The sequence below is a fragment of the Rhincodon typus genome, chromosome 9 (assembly GCF_021869965.1).
Source record: "Rhincodon typus isolate 14 chromosome 9, sRhiTyp1.1, whole genome shotgun sequence".
Lineage (NCBI taxonomy): Eukaryota > Metazoa > Chordata > Chondrichthyes > Orectolobiformes > Rhincodontidae > Rhincodon > Rhincodon typus.
Window position 1 is genome coordinate 245,259 of NC_063340.1, and position 21,725 is coordinate 266,983.

The 21,725-nt window shown below is 40.4% G+C and overlaps 1 protein-coding gene across 4 annotated transcripts in view; it reads right to left on the bottom strand.

The window, feature by feature from the left end:
* Positions 1-21,725, bottom strand: part of LOC109917954 (dystrophin-like) — a 333,913-nt gene that overhangs the window by 157,831 nt on the left and 154,357 nt on the right. For all 4 annotated transcript variants that reach the window (XM_048600638.1, XM_048600639.1, XM_048600636.1 and 1 more), the window contains exons 44-46: positions 20,809-20,910; positions 15,322-15,436; positions 672-913 (exon numbers count right to left, since the gene is read on the bottom strand). In XM_048600638.1, coding sequence (XP_048456595.1) covers positions 672-913; positions 15,322-15,436; positions 20,809-20,910 — 459 coding nt within the window. The remainder of the gene's footprint in view (positions 1-671; positions 914-15,321; positions 15,437-20,808; positions 20,911-21,725) is intronic.

A 21,725-nucleotide genomic window follows, 5' to 3' on the forward strand; every position in this document is an offset into this window, starting at 1 on the left:
GCCGATGCTGGAATCTGAGATAACACAGTGTGGAGCTGGATGAACACCGCAGGCCAGGCAACATCAGAGGTGCAGGAAAGCTGATGTTTTGGGTCAGGACTCTTCTTCAAAAAGGTCCCCATCCGAAACATCAGCTTTCCTGCTCCTCTGATGCTGCCTGGCCTGCTGTGTTCCTCCAGCTCCACACTGTGTTATCTCTGAAAAATCAAGGGGCCTCCACTTAGACGAGGGAACTTTTTTCTCTCAGATGATCATGAGTCTTTGGAACTCTCTTCCCCAGAGAGCTGTGGAGGCAGTCATAGAGTTATACAGCATGGAAATAGACCTTTAGGTCCAATTTGTTCGCAGTGATCAGATATGCTAAACTGATCTAGTCCTATTTGCCAGCAATTGGCCCATACCCCTTTAAACCCTTCCTATTCATGTACTTATCCAGATGCTCATTGAATATTTTTAAGGCAGAGCTAGATAGATTCTTGACTAACAAAGGAGTCTAAGGTCATCTCTGGTACTCAGGAATATGAAGTTGATGCCAAAATAGAACAGCTATGGTCTTATTGAATGATGGAGCAGAGTCAAGGGGCCAAATGGTCTACTTCTGCCTTGTTTTGCATATGTTTGCACACATCTAACTCAACCACACTATAGGTTCAATAAATGTTCTTCCATACCTTCAGGCGTACAATGGTTTCATTAATCTCCTCCAGATCTCCAACAGTAATTATGTTTGATTTGATCATCTGATCAATGAGTGTCAGCCAGTCAATGAGCTCCACAGCTGATTTATCCAGATCTGCTGGCATCAATGATTCAGACTTTGAGGAGAAGGCATCCCGTAGACCCAACGGACTGGTTCCAGGAGATGGAGGCATTGCTGACACCAGGGTGACTGTTTGAACAGTGGAATGAACTACTAAAACATACAAATACACAAACAGAAAGATGGGAAAAGTTGATTGGACTCATCCACATTCATGCAATCTATTTGACACTGAAATCTTGAGCACTACCTTCCCAACCATTCAAATTCCCTCTCTCCATTTTGCTCTTCTTTTAAAACATTCCTCAAGACCTACCTCATTGACATAACTTTTGGTCTTCTGTCCCAATACCTCTCTATTTAGCTCAGGGTCCAATTTTATTGAATATCATTATTGTCATGATGTTACAGGAGCAATATATGTGGGAGTTGTTCGTGTTGGGAAATACAAGAAGCAAATTCGGTTGGTAAATTAAACAGAATCAATTTCTGGAAGAACATGTCTAACATTTCCCTAAAACTCCTTAAGGCAACCAAGTGTGCTCTATTTACTCTCAAAACACATGACATGATGGTTGACACACACCTTAAACAATTTTTTTTTTCCTCTATATACACCCCAATTCACTCAGGGTATATAGTAAGTTCGCTCCTGCATTATCCTACCAATACCAATTACCAATACCCATTCACCTGTTCCAAAGTTAACAAACTTATTAAATCACATTAGCTCTGATGGCCTGTGGCAAACAAACATTCATCACTCGGGGGCAGGAAGTGGCTCAGTGGTGGGAGCAACACAGTGGCTTAGTTAACACTGCTGTCTCACAGTGCCAGGAACGCGGGTTCGATTCCAGCCTCCGGCAACTGTCTATGTAGATTTTGCACATTCTCCCCGTGTCCGCGGGTGTTTCCTCTGGATGCTCCGGTTTCCTCCCACAGTCAAAAGATGTGCAGGCTAGGTGGATTAGCCATGCTAAATTGCCCATAGTATCCAGGAATGTGCAGGCTACGTGGATTAAACCGTAGGCAACGCAGGGCTACAGGGACAGAACTGGGGTTGATTTGAGTGGGATGCTCTCGGGAGGGTCAGAGTGGACTCAACGGTCAAATGGCCTGCTTCCACACTGTAATGATTCTATGACACTCACATAATTTCAGTCCATCTTCACGTACATGCCTGATTAGGGCTTTTTTTTCCGTTAATAAAGGGGTCAATAATGAAAGGACAAAGATTTAGATGAAGAGTTAGAAGGCAAACAGGAGGATAACGGATGTTTTACACCTAGTATGCAGTAGGAGTCTGGAATTCGCTGCTTGAAACAGTGGTTGAGTCAGAAACTCAAGTGACATTTAAGCAGTATTTCACCCGCATTGCCATAGCCTCCAGTACTATGTGTCAAGAGCTGGAAAATGGGATCAGTATAGTCACATCCTTGTTAGGTGGTGCTGTAAAACGTCAATGAGTCTCTGAGACTAGTCCACAAGCTTACTATTGTGATGATACTATGGCTTTAAGAGGTGTATTCTGTCCTTTTATTTTTAATGAAGAAGGATTGCAACAGAAATGCAGGGAAGTCTGCTCCAAAGCCAATAAAGTAAACTGCTTCTGAGTCCTTGGAGTTTTTTTAAAAGTTGGAACAACAGAAGCAGCCTGAATGGGTGGGGTCAAGCTCCCACAGAATCAGGATTTTTAGTCTTAGTTTTCAGTAGCAGTTGTTGCTGGGTCTTGGATCTGGGTTTGGAAGCTACAGTACCTCTCTCCCTGCTGCTTCTCTCTCTCTCTCCCAACACAACCAACCCCCCCACCTCCCCCCAAAAGAGTTTTCTCTTGATATTTTTCTCCTCCTGGACTGGAGAATTGCCTGTGAGACAATTTCAGAACATACCTCTTGCCAAGAGTCTGTTTCTTTTATGGTACTATATTGGAACAGTTACCGTAAGTTGTAAAATAATCTATTATTCTGTTAAGTTCTCCAAAAGAGTTAAGTTATTTCAATTTCTTCTTTTTTTTTGTATTTTAACCATAGTGTATGAATAAAGTGTGTTTTGCTTAACATCGAGTAGTTTGACCGATCGCATTACATCTGGAATGCAACACCTTACACTTACTTTTAAAATAAGATGATTAGGATCTAGTCTATCTTCTGAATATATTTTGAGGGCACTTGGTCTGGTCCATAACAAATTGGGCGCTTTTGTCAGGACCAAAGTCTTTAACTCCAGGTTGGTTTGACGGTTGTTGGACTCAAAAGGCAGGGTGTGGTATATGTTAGTGTTTTTTATTTAGAGTGTTGAATTTGTTTGGTTTAAACAGGGTGTGCCTTGTGTAGTAATGGTTCTTTCAGTGACTTAGATTTCCTGGAGGTAGAAGAGGTTATTTCGGGAGTTCTACAGGAAGTAAGGAAGGTAAAACTTCCTGAATTGGCAAACAAGCTGAAGTTGCCTGTGTCTGAGACGAAAGGGGAGATAATTGTGGACATCATGCAGCATTTACAATTGCCAGAAATGCCATTGGAATCTTTGGAAATGGCTAAAATTCAACTGAAAATGAAGAAGCTTGAACATTAAAAGTAAATGAAACAGTTTGAATTATGAATAAAAGCAGAGGAAACAGAAAAGGAGAAGGCGGCTCTAGCAGAAAAAAGTTAGAAAGAGAGAGTTTTTGAAATTCAGAGGTTGGAACTAAAAACTCAAAGTTGACTTGAAATGGTGGAGGTTGAGGTGAAAAGGACGAGTAGTGATGAGGACAGTGATGGTGAGCAATCCTATTGTAACCAAAGGCCTGGTGGGGGTCTGTTTAAATATGTCCAAGCATTGCCAAAGTTTGATGAGATGGATGTAGAAGCCATTGGCTCGTGACCATGTGGGTATTGGTGATCCAAACATAGTTGGTAGGTACAGCTAGTCAGGTATTTGCTTTCTATCAGAGGTGGTATCTGGGGAGTATAATGAAGTGAAGAAAGCCATCTTAAGTGCATTTGAGCTAGGACCAGTAGCCTTTGAACAACGTATTCGGAATCTAAGGAGGGAACCTGGTCAAACATACATTGAATTTGAAAGGATCAAACAACGCAATTTTCCTAGGTGCATAAGGACATTGATAATTGATCAAACATATGGCGCTCTTAGAGAAACGATTATTTTGGAGGAGTTCAAAAATTCACCTCCTTTAGTAATGAGAACTCATGTCGAAAAGCAAAGAGTTAGGACTGCAAGATTAGCAGCGGAAATGGCTGATGATAATGAGTTAGTTCAAAAATCAAAGTTTGGCTTGCAACATCAATTTCAATCTGTGAGGGATATAAATTGGGGAAAAGAGAAAATACTCAGGTGGTAAGGGAAAAGGAGATCTCATTGAAGATAGTAACGACAGTTGCCACAGAGTAAAAAGGAAACCCATGAGGAGGAAAGAGAAGTAAAAAGGCTCAAGTGTTTTCACTGCAATAAAATAGGCCACATGAAGTCGCAGTGTTGTTGGTTTAGAAAAAGCACTAGGAAGAGAGATGTGGGAAAAATCAGGATAAGCCAGTGAGCTTTGTTGAAGTCGTAAAGGAAAGCACAGTGGGAGCTAAGAAGCTGCAAAAGTACAACCTGCTCAGGGGTTGGTTGAGAAGAAAGTGCCAGATCTCTTTAAAGAATATAATTGTGAGAGTAAGATTTACTCATCTACGTTTGGAACAGCAGGTAAAACAAAATTTAAGAGATTAGCAGCAAGTCAATCTTTGACAGTGAGAGATTAGGAGAAATGTAATTCCGACGGAGTCTTACCAGAAAAAGTGGTAAAATGTGGAATTCATGATGAGAAGAACACCTTTCCAATATATAAAGTGAGGTTTGAGAGTCCTGTGAAAAGTGGTGAAGTGGTGGTAGGAGTGACAGAGAAATTCTCAGTTCCAGGAATACAGTTTATCCTTGGTAATGACATAGCTGGATCACAGGTGGGAGTGATGCCTACTGTGGTTGAAAAGCCAGTGGACAATCAGCCAATGTCTTACATGAAGTATACCCTGGGATTTTTCCTGACCGAGGGATAACAAAGTCACAAAGGCACAAGTTGAAGCAGGAGGCGAAATCAAAGGATAAAGATAAGGACGTTGAATACAATTATCAGAGACTATGTTTGATCAAATGGTTGAAAAGAAACAAGAACAGGTGGAGAACAAAGTGGATAGTTTTAGTTCAGGAAAATTAACTGAATTACAACAGAAAGGTGAAAATCTAAAGCAGTTGTATCAAAAATCATACACAGAAGAATCTGAGTGTATTCCAGAATGTTACTGACTTAATGAGGAAATAAAGACCATCACATCTTCAGGTGGATGAGAAATGGGCAGAAGTTCATCAGGTTGTATTTACTGATGGGTTAATAGAAAGCAGCTATTGTGGGTAGCACATGAAGTAGCAACAGGGGGTCATCTGAGAGTTAGGAAAACTCAAGCCAAAATACAAAAACATTTTTATTGGCCTGGACTGCATAAGGATGTGGTTGAATTTTGCCGGACATGTCATACGTGTCAGGTAATTGGAAAACTTCAGGCAGCAATAAAACCAGTACCCTAATACCCATTCCTGCATTTTAGAAACCTTTTACAAGGGTCTTAATTGATTGTGTAGGACCCCTACCTAAAATAAAAAATGGGAATCGGTATTTGTTAACAATAATGGATGTGTCCACTAGATTTCCAGAGGCCATTCCATTACGCAATGTTACAGCTAAAAGGATTGTAGAAGAGTTACTCAATTTTTTTTTTACCAGATACGGACCACCCTCAGAGAGTGTTAAATTTTACATCATAGTTATTCAAGAAAATTATGGATAATTTAGGAATAAAACAATTCAAATCCACTGGATACCATCCAAAATCACAGGGGACATTAGGACAGTGGCAATAAACTTTAAGGACCATGTTGAGGGCTTATAGACAAGACTGTCCAGAGCATTGGGATAAGTGAATTCCATTTGAACTTTTTTTGCAAATAGGAATACACCCAATGAATCTATCAAATTCAGTCTATTTGAATTAGTTTTTTGGGTATGAAGTGAGGGAACCACTGAAATTAATAAAGGAGAAATTGGTGAGTCAGAGTTCAGAGACTACACATTTGTATTATGTATAAAATTTCAGTGAATGATTAAATACAGTGGGTGAGTTGGCTAGACAGCAGTTAAAAGTAGCACAGCATGTGATGGAACAGGAAGTAGACAAGAAATCAAAAATTCACAATTTTGCTCATGAAGATAAAAGGTTAGTGTTACTTACAGTGGTACGTGAACCTTTAAAGGCAAGGTTTTATGGGCCTTATCAAATCGAAAGGAAACTGAATAAGGTAAACCATTTAATAAGAACGCCAGATGGAAATCTCACACAATGTGCCAGTGGAGTATGCTGAAAAGTTATTTTGATAGGGAAGGAAAGTAGTATTTTACTGATCACGACACAGAGTGAAGAACCAAGTTCAGATGATTCTGAATGGACATTCCTCTAATTAAACTGGATAATGAGGAAGATCTCAAAAATTAGGATAAACTACTGAATTACCTTCCAGAGGAAAATCAAAATGAATTAAAAGTTACTGAAACCATATGGGGAGATATGTGGGAATAAGCTGGGAGGTATTAATCTAATTACGAATGATGTAGAGAAAAAAAATGCTGTTCCAATTAAGCAACATCCTTACAGACGTAACCCTCTAAAATTGGCACAGGTTCAAAGAGAGATTGAACGCTTGCTCAAAGACAATATAATCGAAGTGAGTTGTAGTGAATGGAGCTCACCCATAGTAATGGTGTCAAAACCAGACAGTACCCAATGATTATGTGTGGACTCTTGTAAAGTCAATGCAGTTATAAAATTTGATTTGTATCTTATTCCATGTTTGGAAGACTGTGCGGAGAAGGTGGGACAAGCAATTTATATTTCAAAGTTGGATACTGACAGGTACCTTTGTCCGAAAGAGTGAAGGGAATTTCGGCTTTGTGACACCGAATAAACTGTACCAGTTTAAAGTCATGCCATTTGATATGAAAAATGCGCTAGCCACATTTCAAAGACTAACCAATAAAGTCATTTTGGGATTATCCAATTGTGTGGTTTACGTCGACGACCTGGTGATTTTTAAGTCACACATGGAAGGAACATTTGGAGTATCTATCAGAATTGTTCAATTGACTTTAGGAGGCAGGCTTGGTGATAAAGCTGGCTAAGAGAGAGTTCACAAAAGCCCAAGTCACATTCCTGGGCCATTTCATTGGGCATGGAAAAATGGCCCTACAGGATGGGAAAACAAAAGTTAATGGGGAGTTTACCATACTATTGATGATGAGAGCAGTACTACGATTTCTGGGACTGAGTGGTTTTTATTGCAAGTTTGTACCAAATTTTAGCAGTATGTTTGCTCTACTGACTGATTTATTGAAGAAGTGCAGACAATTTCAACTGAAGGAGGAATGTCAGAAGGCATTTGACAGCCTGGAAGCTGTGACAACCACTGCACCAGTGCTTGCCACACTTAATTACACAAAGCCATTTGAGGTGGCTATTGGTGCTGTACTCTTACAAGAGGACGACAAGAAGATAGACAGACCTATTGGGTACTTTTCCAGAAAATTGAATAATTATCAACAGAAATGTCCCACAATCAAAGAGGTGACCTTGAGCTTGGTGTTGGCTTTGCGACATTTCAACATTTATATTGCCAGTAATTTGTTTGATACAACTCTATATACTGATCATAACCTCTTGACATTTAGGGAAAAATTTAAGGATAAAAATTCCAGACTGTTCAGATGGAGCTTATTATTTCAGCCATTCAATTTGAAAATTACAGAAGTGGCAGGACAAGAGAACGTAATTGCCGACGCATTGTCACAACTTTGAAGAAGAAAGATGGAGGCATTCGGTGACGGGAAAAAAAATGGACTAAAATGGGACTGTAGTAGTGAATCTCTGCATGCTTAGAGTCACTCATATATATGTACTGTAACGTACTAATAGTGTAAGGCCAAAGGTTTTTGAAAATAAAGCCATTTTTGTACATAGATGGTTCATTTTTTAAGGCGGAAGTACGATTATACTATGGCCTTATGAGGTGTATTCTGTCCTTTTGTTTTCAATGAAGAAAGGTTGTGACAGAGATGCAGGGCAGTCTGCTCCAAAGCCAATAATGTAGACTGCTTGTGAGGCCTTAGAATTTGTTTAAAAAAAATTGGAACAGAAGTAGCCTCAATGAGTGGGGTCAAGCTCCCACAGAACCAGGACTCTTAATTTTAGTTTTCAGTTGCAGTTGTTACTGTGTGATGAAATTGGGTTTAGAAGCTGCAGTACATTTCTCCCTGCTGCTTCTTTCTCTCTCTCTGTCACACAGAGTTTTCTCTTGATTTTTTTTCCCTCCTGAACTGGAGAACTGCCTGTTAGAATCTATTTTTCTTTTTCTGAACTTGCCTTTTGCCAAGGATGTGTTTATGGTGAATATGTTACTATATTGGAGCAGTTACTGTTTAGTTGTAAAATAATCTATTATCCTGTTAAGGTTTCCAATAGAGGTGCTATTCCAACTTTTTTTTTCTTGTATTTTAAGTGTAGTTTATGAATAAAATGTGCTTTGCTTAACGTTGAGTAGTTTGACCAATCGGATTGCATCTAGAATGCAACTCCTTACACTTATCTTTAACATAAGAAAAAGTTAGAGTCTAGACTACCTTCTGAATATATTTTGAGGGGGTTTTGTCTGGTCCATAACACCATCCTCCAGGAAGAGTTTTCCTTTATTTGTATTGAACCTTTCTCATCTAAATTTAAACCCGTGTGCCTTTGCCCTCACCTTAAGGTTTATACTAACATTGACATGAAACACTATTTTTCTCATAAAGATCTTAATTATATCAATAAACTTCCCCAAAAGGTGCTTCATTTCTAGTATGAATACATCTTGGACCCTTGTTTCCTTCAGTGAACAAGTCATACAATCTTATTTATCAACTTAATTTCCCTTTGAATTTCCCCAGGGCCAGGACGTTTCCATCGTGTAGGATATTCAAGAACTTCGAAAGAACCAGCATGCAGATTTAATCGACTGCATGGCCTGCTTCTTTGCTGTACCATTGTACAATTTCATAGTGGAAAACCTGTGCCTCATATAAGCCTCACTTCATGTGACCGTCACATCCTGGGGATGCAAACCCCAAAAATATTTTTTTAAAAATGGCCTTGTGTGGCATTTCACACGGACAATTTCAGGATAGTTTCCACTAAGCCTTCAACTTGCCTACATTTGTGTTGCCTTCTTTTGACTCTTCCCATTTGTTTTAAACTCCCATTGTTTGATTTTCTTCAACAGCTGCATGACTTTGGTTTATCTCACATTAAATCATCAGGTGAAGCAGAAAGATAATTACTGTAGGGAAAGAATTCACATTTCTTTAAAGTACCAGTGCTGAACTGGATATTTTATTTGTCAATTAATTTTCAGAAAGATTTCAACATTTCTACTCATTAGACAGAAAAGTTCTGAGTGTGGCAATGTTTCATTCCTATTTATTAGTCTACATGTAAACAACACAGGGGTCTTGCACTGATGTAGCACCCCAATCCCTGGGCCAGAAAGTCTGGATTAAAGTCCTATATGTACCAGACATAGTCATAGAGAGTCTGCAGCACAGAAAAAGGCCCACCCAGTCTGCAGCAGTCAAAAACAATCACGCAACTTTTCCACCATTCCATATAGCTTTGTTTCCCTCGGCATTTAGAAGTGTACATCTAAATGCTACTTAAATGTTATTACGGTTTCTATTGCTGCTACCCTTACAGGTATTGAGTTCCAGACGGCTTCCCCCACCCTCTAGGTGGAAAAAAAATCCTCTCAGCTCCTCTAAACCTCCTGTCTATTACGTTAAATCTATGGCTCCTGGTCATTGATCTCTGCAGCAAAGAGGAATGTTCCTTCTCATCTATCCTATATATGCCCCCTATAATTTTATATATCTCAATCATGACCCCTTCAGTCCCCTCTACTCCAAGGAAAACAATCCCAATCTGTCCAATTTCTCTTCACAACCAAACTCTCTAGCTCAAACAACATCCTGATAAATTTCTTCTGTAACCTTTCCTGTGCAATCATATCCCTTTTAACAATATGCATTCCAGAATGGCACACAATACTCTAGTTGTGGCCTAACCAAAGTTTTACATAGTTTCAGCATCACCTCCCTACTCTTAAACGCAACGCTTCAGCTCATAAAGGTAAACGTACAATATGCTTTTTTAATCACACTACCCATTCCACTATCTTAAGGCACCAATGGACATGTGCATTAGGTCTCTCAGCTCCCCAGGGTCTTATCATTATCATATTTTGCTTTCCTTGTTTTAACCATCCAAATGCATCACCTCACGCTTAACCAGATTGTAAACAAATGGAATTCAATCAGCCCATCTGGCCAATCTATCTATATCCTCCTGTAATCTAAGGCTATCCTCCTCACTAGTTAGCATCCCACTGATCGTCCTATCATCCGCGGACTTATTGATCAATCTTCTTACTTTCAAGTCGAAGTCATTTATATAAACCACAAACAACAAGGGCCCCAACACTAATCCTTGCAGAACCCCATCAGACACGACTTGTAATCACAAAAACACCCCTCAATGATCACACTCTAATTTCTGCCACTTAGCCAATTCTGGATTTAGTTAGCCAAATGTCCTTGGGTCTCATGGGTTCTTACCTTTGTTATCAGTCTCCCATGCAAGACCAGTTATGACATGTCTGAACAGGTTGATTAAAATCGCTATTCACTGTCGTACTGAACCCATTTTATTCATTAATATCCTTTGGGAAAGAAAGGAAAACAGCCATCCTCATCTGGTTAGGTCTACATGAGACCTGCATCAAGGTCTCTTAACTGCCCTCTGAAATGGCCTAGCAAATCACTCAGTTCTATCAACCAGAAGAAAGGGAAAAAATGAATGAAACCAGTCAGACCACCTGGCATCAGTTAAGACAACAGAAACAACAACAGCAAAACAGCCTGGTCAACCTTGCACAAAGTCATCTTTACTAACATCTGGGGGCTATTGCTAACATTGGGACAAACTAGCCAAGCAAAAGCCCTGTCATATTCACACAATCATATCTTACACAATGTCCCAAAACACCACTATCAGCCCACCAGCAGGACAAGCACAGCAGAGGCGGCAGCACAGTACTATAATGTTGGAATGGAGTTACCCTGGGACATCTCAACATTGAGATGAACCCTATGATGTCTCATTAACCATCTGCTGATTACCACTTGCCAACCCCTGCCCATATCCCCACACATCCTGCTCATGAGCAGGTCTCCTCACTATTTGGAGGAACCACTAAAGTTTAAAGACATAGAATGTCAGGGACTTCAATGTCCACAACCAAGCAGCACCACGACTCTCAGAGGTGGTTGAGCCCTAAAGGACATAGTGGCTAGATTGGGTCTGTGGCAAATAGTGAGGGAACCATCAACAGAGAAAACAATGCTTGTAGAGATAAAGTTCCGTCTTCACATTGAGAATACCTTTCATCATGTTGTGTGGCAATATCATCATGTTGAATGTGATAGATGCGAACATTTCTCACAACGCTAGGCATCTATGAGGTGCTGTGGGCCATCATCAGCAGCAGAATTATACTCAAACCCAATCTGCAACCGCATGGCCAAGCATATCTTCTACTCATCAAGCCAGCAATCAGTCCTGGTTCGATGACGATTGCAGGAGCACATATCAGGAGCAACAACAGAGAGACCTAAAAATATGCTGAAGCTAAGAAACAGGACTATTTATGTGCCTAATGACATAAGCTGCAAGTGATAGACAGAGCTAGCCATTTCACGAACAATTAATCAGATCTATGCTCGACTATCCTGTCACATCCTGTCATGAATGGTGGCGGACAATTAAACAAATCACTGGAGGAAGTGGCTCCACAAACAATCTCATCCTCAATGACGGGGGAACCTAACAAACCAGTGCAAAAAATAAGGTTGAAGCATTCTTTAGCCCGATGCCAAGTGGAAAATTCATCGCAACTTCCTCAAGGAGCTCCCAGCATCTCAGATGCCAGTTTTCAGCCATTCAATTCATTACACATGATATCAAGAAACAGCTAGAGGCACCAGATAGTGCTGTGAGTCCCAACAATGCACTAGCAATAGTACTGAAAACATGCGCTCTAGAGCACGTTGTGCCCCTAGCCAGGCTTTCCCAGGACAGCTACAACACTGTCATCTACCCAACAATGTGGAAAATTGCACAACTGTGTTCTATACACAAAAACACGGATCAAATCCAATGCAGACAATTTACAGACCATCAATAAAGTGATGGAAGGTATCACCAATGCTGTTATAAAGCAACACTTGCTTAGCGATAACCTACTCACCAAAGCCCAATTTGGTTCTGCCAGGGCCACTCAGCTCCTGACCTCTCTACACCTTTGTTCAAATATGGACAAAAGAATTGAATTTCAGAAGCAAGATTGACTGGCCTTGACACCAAGGCCACTTTTTTTTTTAAATGCAATCATGGGACATGGGCATCACTAGCTGGCCAACATTTACTGCCCATCCCTAATTGCCCTTGAGAAGGCGGTGGTGAGCTGTACATGTCCATGCGCTGTAGGTTGACCCAAAATGCTCCAGAGGAGACAGTTTCAGGGTTTTGACCCAGTGACAGTGAAGGAACAGCAATATATTTCCAAGTCAGGACAGTGAGCAGCTCAGAGAGGAACCTACAGGTAGTAGTGTCCATCTGTATCTGCTACCCTTATTGTTCTAGATGAAAGTGGTTGTAGGTTTCCTGTAAAAAGGAACTTCAAAGAATTTCAGCAGTGCATTCTGTAGATAGTATACACTTCTGCTACTGAGCAAGTGTTGGAGGGAGTGGATGCTTGTGGGTGTGGCGTCAATCAAGCCGACTGCTTTGTCTTGGATAGCTTCAAGCTTCTTGAGTGTTTTGGGATTGCACACTTCAAAGCAAGTAGGAAGTATTCTATCATACTCCTGACTTGTGGCTTGTAGTTGGAGAACAGGCTTTAGGGAGCCAGGTGGTGAGTTACTCGCCGTAGTATTCCTAGTTTATGAGCTGATCTTGTAGCCGCTGTGTTTATATAGCGAGTCCAGTTGAGTTTCTGATTAATGATAACCTCAAAGATATTGATAGTGGGGGATTCAGTGATGGTGACACCACTGAATGTCATGGGAGGTAGTTAGATTATCTCTTACTAGTGATGTTCATTGCCTGGCATTTGTGAGGTGTGAATGTTACATGCCATTTGTCTCAGCTGGTTAGAGTCATAGTTGGTACAAAAGAATATGTTTGTGGTTGATGGACATCAATTAACTGGGCTCAAGGATATTTTTTCAGGAGTAGCACAGGGGTAGTGTCCTAGGCTCAACCAGCTGCTTCATCAATGACCTTCCCTCCAGCAGTAGGTCAGAAATGATGATGTTTGCTGATTGATTGCAGTATGCTTAGCATCATTGGATCAAAATTCAGGAACCCAACTTCCTAACAGCATTATGGATCTATTTACAGCACGTAGACTGCAATGGTTCAATGCTACAGCTCACCATCACCTTCTCAGGGACAACCAGAGATGAGCAATAAATGGGAGCCCAGCTAGTGATGTCCACATTCCATGAATGAACTGAAAAAAGTTGAGAGACTCCCCAAATACTGAAGCACACTGTGTCCAAATGCAGCGAGACCTGGACAGAATCCAAGCTTGGGCTGACAAGTGGTAAGTAATATACATGCTCACAAGTACAATATAATGGCTATTACAAACGGAATACAACTATCTTCCCTTTGACATCCAATGGCATTACCATCACTGAATCTCCCACTATCAACATATTAGGAGTTGCCATTGACCAGAAACGAGAGCAGATATATAAATACTGTGGCTACAACAGCAGGTCAGAGTCTAGGAAATCTGGGCAAGTAGTCTTCTTCCTGATTCCCCAGAGCCCGCCCACAGCCTAAAGACAGCAGTCTGATGGAATACGCTCCACCTATGTGGATGAGTATAGCTCCAACATCACTCAAGAAGCTTGACACCATCCAGGACAAAGTAGCCTACTTGATTAGTACATCAGCGACCAATAAACACCCAATCCCTTCGCAAGCATGTTCGCTCAGGATTCACTGCAGCAAGGCACTGTCTCCTTGACAGCACCTGCACCTGTCCACAACTGCAGAGAAAAATACAAACTTATAGTTCCACAAGCAAATGTGGCTAGGGGCTCAAACTCAGTTTTGCTCCAGATAACTGCTAGTGGAGGAAATTTAGCGTTCCTCTAATCCTTGTAGTAGAAAGCAGTCAACAAAATCAGCTGGAAAACCAAGAAGGTTGTTGGCTGTCTGCTGCAAGCCTGCGCAAAGACCTGAGTAATTTAGTCACAAAGCCTGGAAAGTGGAAAGCTGCCTAAACCAAAAAAGCTATTGGAAGGATCTTTTTGGAATCCTCGCTCTAAAAATAGCTGGAACACAAGGGAGCATTGAATTGAATTCTGGAGGGCAGTGGCATATCGTTTGGATTATTCCTAAAGCAGAGAATGAAACTTCATGATTCTTTTAGAAAACAACTTATCTTTTGGGTAGGGAAAACATTATCCAAAAGTGAAACTGCTTTCAAAACAAAGATCATTACAAACTGCAATTTTAAGCTAATAGTGGATCAGAACAGTACAAGTGCATCGTAACATAATTTCACATCTCCAATGTCCTCAATAATACTTAATTTCACCATTTTCACATTCCTATTTTTATCATTTAGCATAAATGCCACAATTTTGAGCAAAAATAAAGTCCATAGAATTTACTTTTCACTGTTTTGGCAATTTCTTGATAATGTACAAATTTCATTACTTGGGAACATGCAGTTTTTACTTCAGGTATGTTAAACATATCTACATTGGCTATAGGTACTTTTCTAGATGAGGAGTACATAAATCAAAATATAGACAAAGACACTGGACTTTGGGACATGGTCAAAATTGGTAAATTATTTTTATTCCCTGGGGACAGCAAAATCACCCAGTTATATCCTACTTTGTGACATCAGCTCTAACTTAATTAGGATGCAAATGTAAAAGGAAGATTATGTTACCAGCTGTTCAGTACAACTGACAAAAGGAAGTGTTCTTAAATATAAGATTCTGCTCAAGACCTGAACTACATTTTAGCAGAAGGATTAAAACAAATTACCATCACAAGAGAACAAACTTCAGGATCATGGGGAGAGACAGACAAACAAATACTGTTTCCCATATACACTTTCAGTAAAACCTTTTTTTTTTAAGCATACATCTATAATATTGATTGCAATCGGCAAAATTATAAAACATTCTCAGTTCAGCAAATTTATGGCTTGAAGATTTGATGAAAAGTCATTGACCTGAAATATTCCAACATCTTTCTCTCATCTGAATCTGCCACATCTGCTGTTTTTCAGTGCTTATTTCAGATTTCAAACAACCACAGCATTTGCTGTCATACAATGTGTTTAAGAGCTGTTCTCACCTTTAACCTTTGGTTGAGACATATGCTGACTCCATCCCATGAAGCACTGATCATTAAGATCTTTCAAAGTAGTCTGGAGAGTTTTCCAGTCAGCAGAAAGTTGTGCCACTTTACTCTGTACCAGATTAGATAGAGTATTTTCATTAACAGGGAAGTAATTGGTAACCATTTTTCATCATCCTAACTTCAATTTCTCAGAATTCTGCCAAAATTAAGAGGTTTTCTGCTTCGTACCATGAACTTCAGCCAAATATACAAATTAAATGCCTTTCCCCTTTATTCCCCAAGTTCCCATACTGATAAATCCTATGTCTTAATTTTCAATTTGTAGCACCAGAACTAAGAACTGCCTTTTCTGAACCGCCAGGTACGTAAAATTCTCACTGGCCAAAACAACAGTTATAAATAGATGTGAAAATAAGATTGAGCTGCCTGGATTTTAGATTTGGATGGTCATAGCTCCAAACCACATATAACCCAAGCATTGCAGTTTAGACTAAAATGAACTGAAAAATGCCCTTTGCAACATAGAAGCATTAGCTCACATCTATAACAGGCAATTAGAAAGGCAAATGGCGTGCTGGTCTTTATTGCAAGCAGTTTGAAATATAAGAAGTTTCTACGGTTGTACAGCAGTCTGGTAGAACCACATTTGGAATACAGCATTCAGTTTTGGTCTCTCTTTTTAGGGAAGGAAGACAAGCTAAGATTGGAAAAAGGCTGACAGCTAACATAAAAGCAATCCAAAATATACAGATAGCAACACAAAGATTAGACACGACAAAATGATTTACACAGGGAGGAGATGGCATTAAATCAATACTGTGCATCTATCTTTGCCATGGTAAAAGAGGCTGTAGTGATCATGAAAGATTTGGTCAGAAGGTGGTATGAGTTAGACTGGTTGTTCTTAAGGCACCCAGGTCTGGATGGAGAAAACTAACTATCCAAGGATCCAGAGGCAAGTGGGAATTGGAACTAAAAGTGGCAAGAGGCCGTTTCAATTGAGATAATTGAGGGGATAATGAACTACCTGAAAAGGAGAAATCGTCAGGGGACAGCCAGCAAACAAAATGAGCAGAATGGCGTTCTCTGTGCTACAAAGATTGTAATTCTTGTATATGAGCTGAAGATTCACTAGGTTGGACCCTGGGGTGACAGAGTTGCTCTGAGAGACTGAGCATTATCTCTGGAGCTCAAAAGAAAGATGCCCTCATTGCCAAGCATACATTCAGAAAGGAGCTTGGCAGGGCAGAAACTTGTTTCGTCAGTTACAGAATCTAGACTATGGAGGCTCAGTTTCAGGTCAAAGGAACCAATCATTTAGATGCATTTGTTATTCAAGTTTGAAAGATTCACAAACTCTTGACCCCAAAGAATGTCTTTTTTTATTCACATGTAGGCATTGCTGGCTGGCCAGCATTTATTGCCAGTCCCTTGTTGACCTTGAGAAGATGATGGTAAGTTGCCTTATTAGACTGCTGCAGTCCACATGCTGTAGGTTGACACACAATGTTCTAGGGACGGAATGCCAGGATTATGACCTAGCAACACTGAAGGAAAGGTGATATATTTCCAAATTAGGATGGTGAGTGGCTTGGAGGGGAACTCACATGGGAACACCACCACCTGTATCAGCTGCTCTTGTCTTTCTCAATGGAAGTAGTCATGGCTTTGGAAGGTGATATCTAAGAAGCATTTGTGAATTTCTGGAGTGCATCTTGTAGATGGTACACACTGTTGTTACTGAATATCAGTGGTGGAGGGAGTGGATGCTTGTGGACGTAGTGCAAATCAAGCAGGCTGCTTTGTCCTGGATAGCGTCAAGCTTTAGAAGTGTTGTTGCACCCATCCAGGCCATTGGGGAGTATTCCATCACACTCCTGACTTGTGCCTTGTAGATGGTGGACAGACTTTAGTAAGTCAGGTGGCGAGTTACTCACCTCAATATTTCTGTTTCCAACCTGCTCTTGCAACCACTGTATTTATATGGTCAGTCCAGTTAAGTTTCTGGTCAATGATAACCCCAGGATGCTGACAGTGGAGAATTCAGTGATGGCAACACCACTGAATGCTAAGGGGCTGTGGTTAGATTGTCTCTTGTTGGAGACGATCATTGCCTGGCATTTGTGTGGTGTGAATGCGAAGATTGTGGACATGACATTATTGAATGCATTTAAAGCTGAGATAGACTATTTGTGATTTCTCAAGGAATCAGAAGAAATGGGGAACAGATGAAAAAGTGGAGTTGAAGTCAAGGCTGTAATGAATGCTGTAACTTTAAAGTTTTGGTAAAGATCTGTAGCTCAGGTTGTGGATGAGGTTGTTGACTTGCTCGCCGAGCTGACTTGTTTTTGTTCAGATATTTTGTCACCATGCTAGGTGATATCATCAGTGGAGCCTCCAATAAAGCGATGATCTGTATGGGTTTGTATATGGGGTCCAATTCCATATGTTTGTTGATTGAAGTATGGGTGAAGAACGATGCCTCTAGGAATTCCCGTGTGTGTCTATGTTTGGCTTGGGCTACTATGGTTACTTTGTCCCAGTTAAACTGATGGCCTTCATTGTCTGAATGTACAGATATTAAGGAGAGTTCATCGTGCCGTTTTGCTGCTAACTAATGTTCGTGTATCCTGATGGCTAGTTTCCTTCCTGTCTGTCCGATGTAATGTTTGTGGCAGTCGTTGCATGGTATTTTGTAAACCACGTTCATTCTGCATGTTGTGGGAATGGGGTCTTTAATCGTTATAAGTGTTTGTCATAGGGTGGCTGTGGGCTTGTGGGCCACCATGATTCCTAGTGGTCTCAGGAATCTTGTTGTCAGTTCCAATATGTTCTTGATGTAGGGCAATGTGGTCAGTGTGTTAGGTCGTACTGTGTCCCCCTGCTGTTGTCTGTTTTGTAGGCATCTGTGGATGAAGTTGCGGGAATATCCGTTTAATGCGAGGATCTTGCGTAGGTGTTCTTCCTCTTCCAGAACTACGCTGGGAAGAGGAAGAACCCATAAAGATCAAAACCAGAAATGACAGTACTCACCATAATGAACCAGACAATATAAATTCCGAGCAGCGTAGAATAACATCGCTTCATCGGAGGCTGCACTGATGATGTCACCTAGCATGGTGACGAAACGTCTGAACAAAAACAGGCCAGCTCGGCAAGCAAGTCAACAACCTCACGAATGCTGTAACTATTTTATAGGGGGTCAGTTAGCTCAGTTGGCCAGTTTACAATGCAGAGTGACAGCAACAGCGTGGGTTCAACCCCTACACTGGTTGAGCTTACTGTGAAGGACTCTTCATCTCAACCTCTCCCATTGCCTGAGGTGAAGCAACCTTCAGGTTAAACCCACCACCAGTCGTCTCTTTTTTAGAGAGTAGTCCGATGGTCTGGTAGGTTTCTGATGCTTTTATCACTTCTTATATTTATGTGTAGAGTTGGTCACTCAATAGAATAACCAACTTCCAATTCTAACCATGGCACTTCTAGTTTACCACCCAAAACATTAACAGATTCATATAGAATTTACAAGAAGCAGGTAACTGGTGTAGTAAAAATGTACAGGACGCTGTGCTGAAATCAACCGTGTTAAGAACTCATCCAATTGCCATGTTTATTTGATGCATAAAAAGGTGTCTGTTTTGCAGAAAATAACAATAACGAGAGGGTCAATGTGCCCGAACAAGATGTCACCATTGAAGGACGGAGTAAATTAACCAAGATCAAAGGAAAGTCACAGAGTGACCAAAGACAGTAAAGCATTCTGTACAAGAGACAAGATCAAGCATCATTTCGCTCAGTTATGTATTCAGACAATCATTCCAGCTACTGAGCAGACTGATGAAATGAAGATTGGCAAACCTTCAGCCACATTTGCACAAAAATCAAAATAACTGGGATAATATCCTTTTAATCTGTACACTGGCATCTTTTCCACACAAGACATCACTGCCTCCTCCACCTCCCACAATCTCAATTTTTTCCCTCTACTTCTCAGTCCCAATATTATTCCGTTTCTCATTCTCCCTCTCGGCCTCCTTTCCCCAGCTCTATACATAGTCGATAAACAGGCCCACAGGAATGCAGCCTGTCAATGACCTTTCTCCATTTAGTCCAAGATTTGAGGAGAAACCACTTCCCCCAAGAAGATACGATCAGACTGTGGAAGGAAGTCCACAGAACACCATCCCCTGCAGAGTGTTTACCATCTCTTGCCTCCCACTTCTAATTCTTATTGTACTTCCCTCTGCTATTGTCTATTGTATTCTCACCTCTTCCCCTTCTGGGATCTAATCACTCATTTACTCTCTCTCCTGACTTGACCTGAATATCGAAGCTGATCAAACACTCCTTGCATGATTCCACATAAACTTATGAAAATTTAACAGAGCTAGAATTATTAGCTACAAAGTGTTTCATAATGTTGAGAACATAAGACTACATAAACATACTAAATACTGTGGAATCCCTTTTGGGAATTTAATGCTTTAACCTGCTTAACTATAGAAAATCCAAACTATTGATTCAAAATTTGTTAAACAAGCTGGAAAATGGCATAAACTGCTCATTATTCATTTAGATACAAAGACTGCATGCTTCACTCATGCAGAGTGGTATGTGGATTTTCCAGCTGAAACTCACTGCATACTATCTTTGTACTCACTGGTATCAGATTTTAACTATGGGATCCCTGAGAAAGGCATCAAAAAGAGCATCATCCTGGCTGGTAGTCAGATGGTCAATGCATGCCAATGTTAATGGAGGCTTTCAGAATGATAGCAGTCTATAAGATCGAAAGGCTAACTACCATCACCCAGGAAGACCATCAGTTGGGTAGATTTACTTTAATAATATCATACTTACTGCTATTAAAAATGGCCCATTTTGAGCTTTAAGGACCCTTAATTAAACAGGTCTGCTCGCTATAAGTTCATTTCAACCAGAAATAGGCAATTGAAATTTCAAAGCACACTTTGAACTGTTACGACATGAAGACAAACAGCCAAGCCATATCAAATCAGTCTTTCTGCTTCTGATTTTGCAACATTTAAAATAAAAACTCTGAAAAGCAGCATTGTGATAATGACCACAAAATTTGTCTTTGTGATACAAATTCAGGGATAAATACTGAGCAAGGCAGTGTGATAACGCCTTGCCTTTCTTTAAAACAATATCATGGGATCTTTTGCCTCAGCTTAACATTTCTGTTGACAGATGGCACCTCCAACAGTACAGCACTTTTACAATACTATACTGGGTTGTCAGCCAATATTTTTGAGGTCACACCCGAGACAAGGATTTGAGCCTACGGCACTCGGAGTCAAAAATGAGAAGGCTACAAACAGAGCCACAGTTCACATCAATTCAAGGCAATGTTCCTGTGTGTGGTCTAAGGGTGCTGGTTTGAATCCAGACCACCATCCATCTTAAAGTACAGGGCATGTTGCAACAAATTGTGCGCCAGTCAGAAATACCACTAGTTACCTTTTCTTCAGGGAGCAAATAGTTTTTCCTGTCCAACTCCAAAGCTTTAGTGAGAGTAGTCTCAATGTCAGTTTGGTGGTTCATCACAGCAGCTTCTAATAACTGAAACATTGAGTCAACACTTAACACAAGACTCCAAAGAGATAGAAAACAAAACTCTTTTGCAAAATAATCACTACAGGTAGTTCTCCTATAACACGATAGTTGCGTTCTTGTGTGACCTCATGCTTCAGAAAATTGCCATAGAAAATCATGTTATAGGGAAATCACCATAGAAAATCGCTGTACGTGTACAGCAGAAAGTTCGCATTATCCAAACAGTGTCCACTATTCATCAATCGTGTTACAGCCAATTCACATTAACAAAACACACGTTATATCGGAACTACCAGTATTTTTTTAAAAAAGCAAATCTCTACTTGAAATGAGTTGGGCATTTGGTTTTGTTTTTCAATCCTTTCAGAATATCTACACTACATGGACTGTAACAGTTGACGAAGAAGGCTAACAATCACCTTCCCAGTAGGTAATTAAGAATGGGTGACAAATTATCAGCTTGCTAACAGTGTCTAAATTCCATGATCATCTTTGAAAAAAAAACTTACAATGCTGGATTTTTGTGCCAGGGTTTAAAAGTGAATTTGCTTTCTTCTTTTCTCTTTCGTTGTTGAACGCTAGCCCGGCAACAAATATTGGCCTTCTGCTAACTCACTATTCAACGCATTCAATGGCTAGCCCATTTTTGTCTTCAAGTTACATCTACATTCATACTTGCATGAAGGGCAGTGCAGTACAAATGTGACTGCTTTTTAACCTCCTACCCTGCCAACGGTTTTGGATCCCATTTCAGAGCACTCACAACATGGGAAGGCAATGGCCAGTAGTATTATCAATGGACTGTTAATCTAGAAACCCAG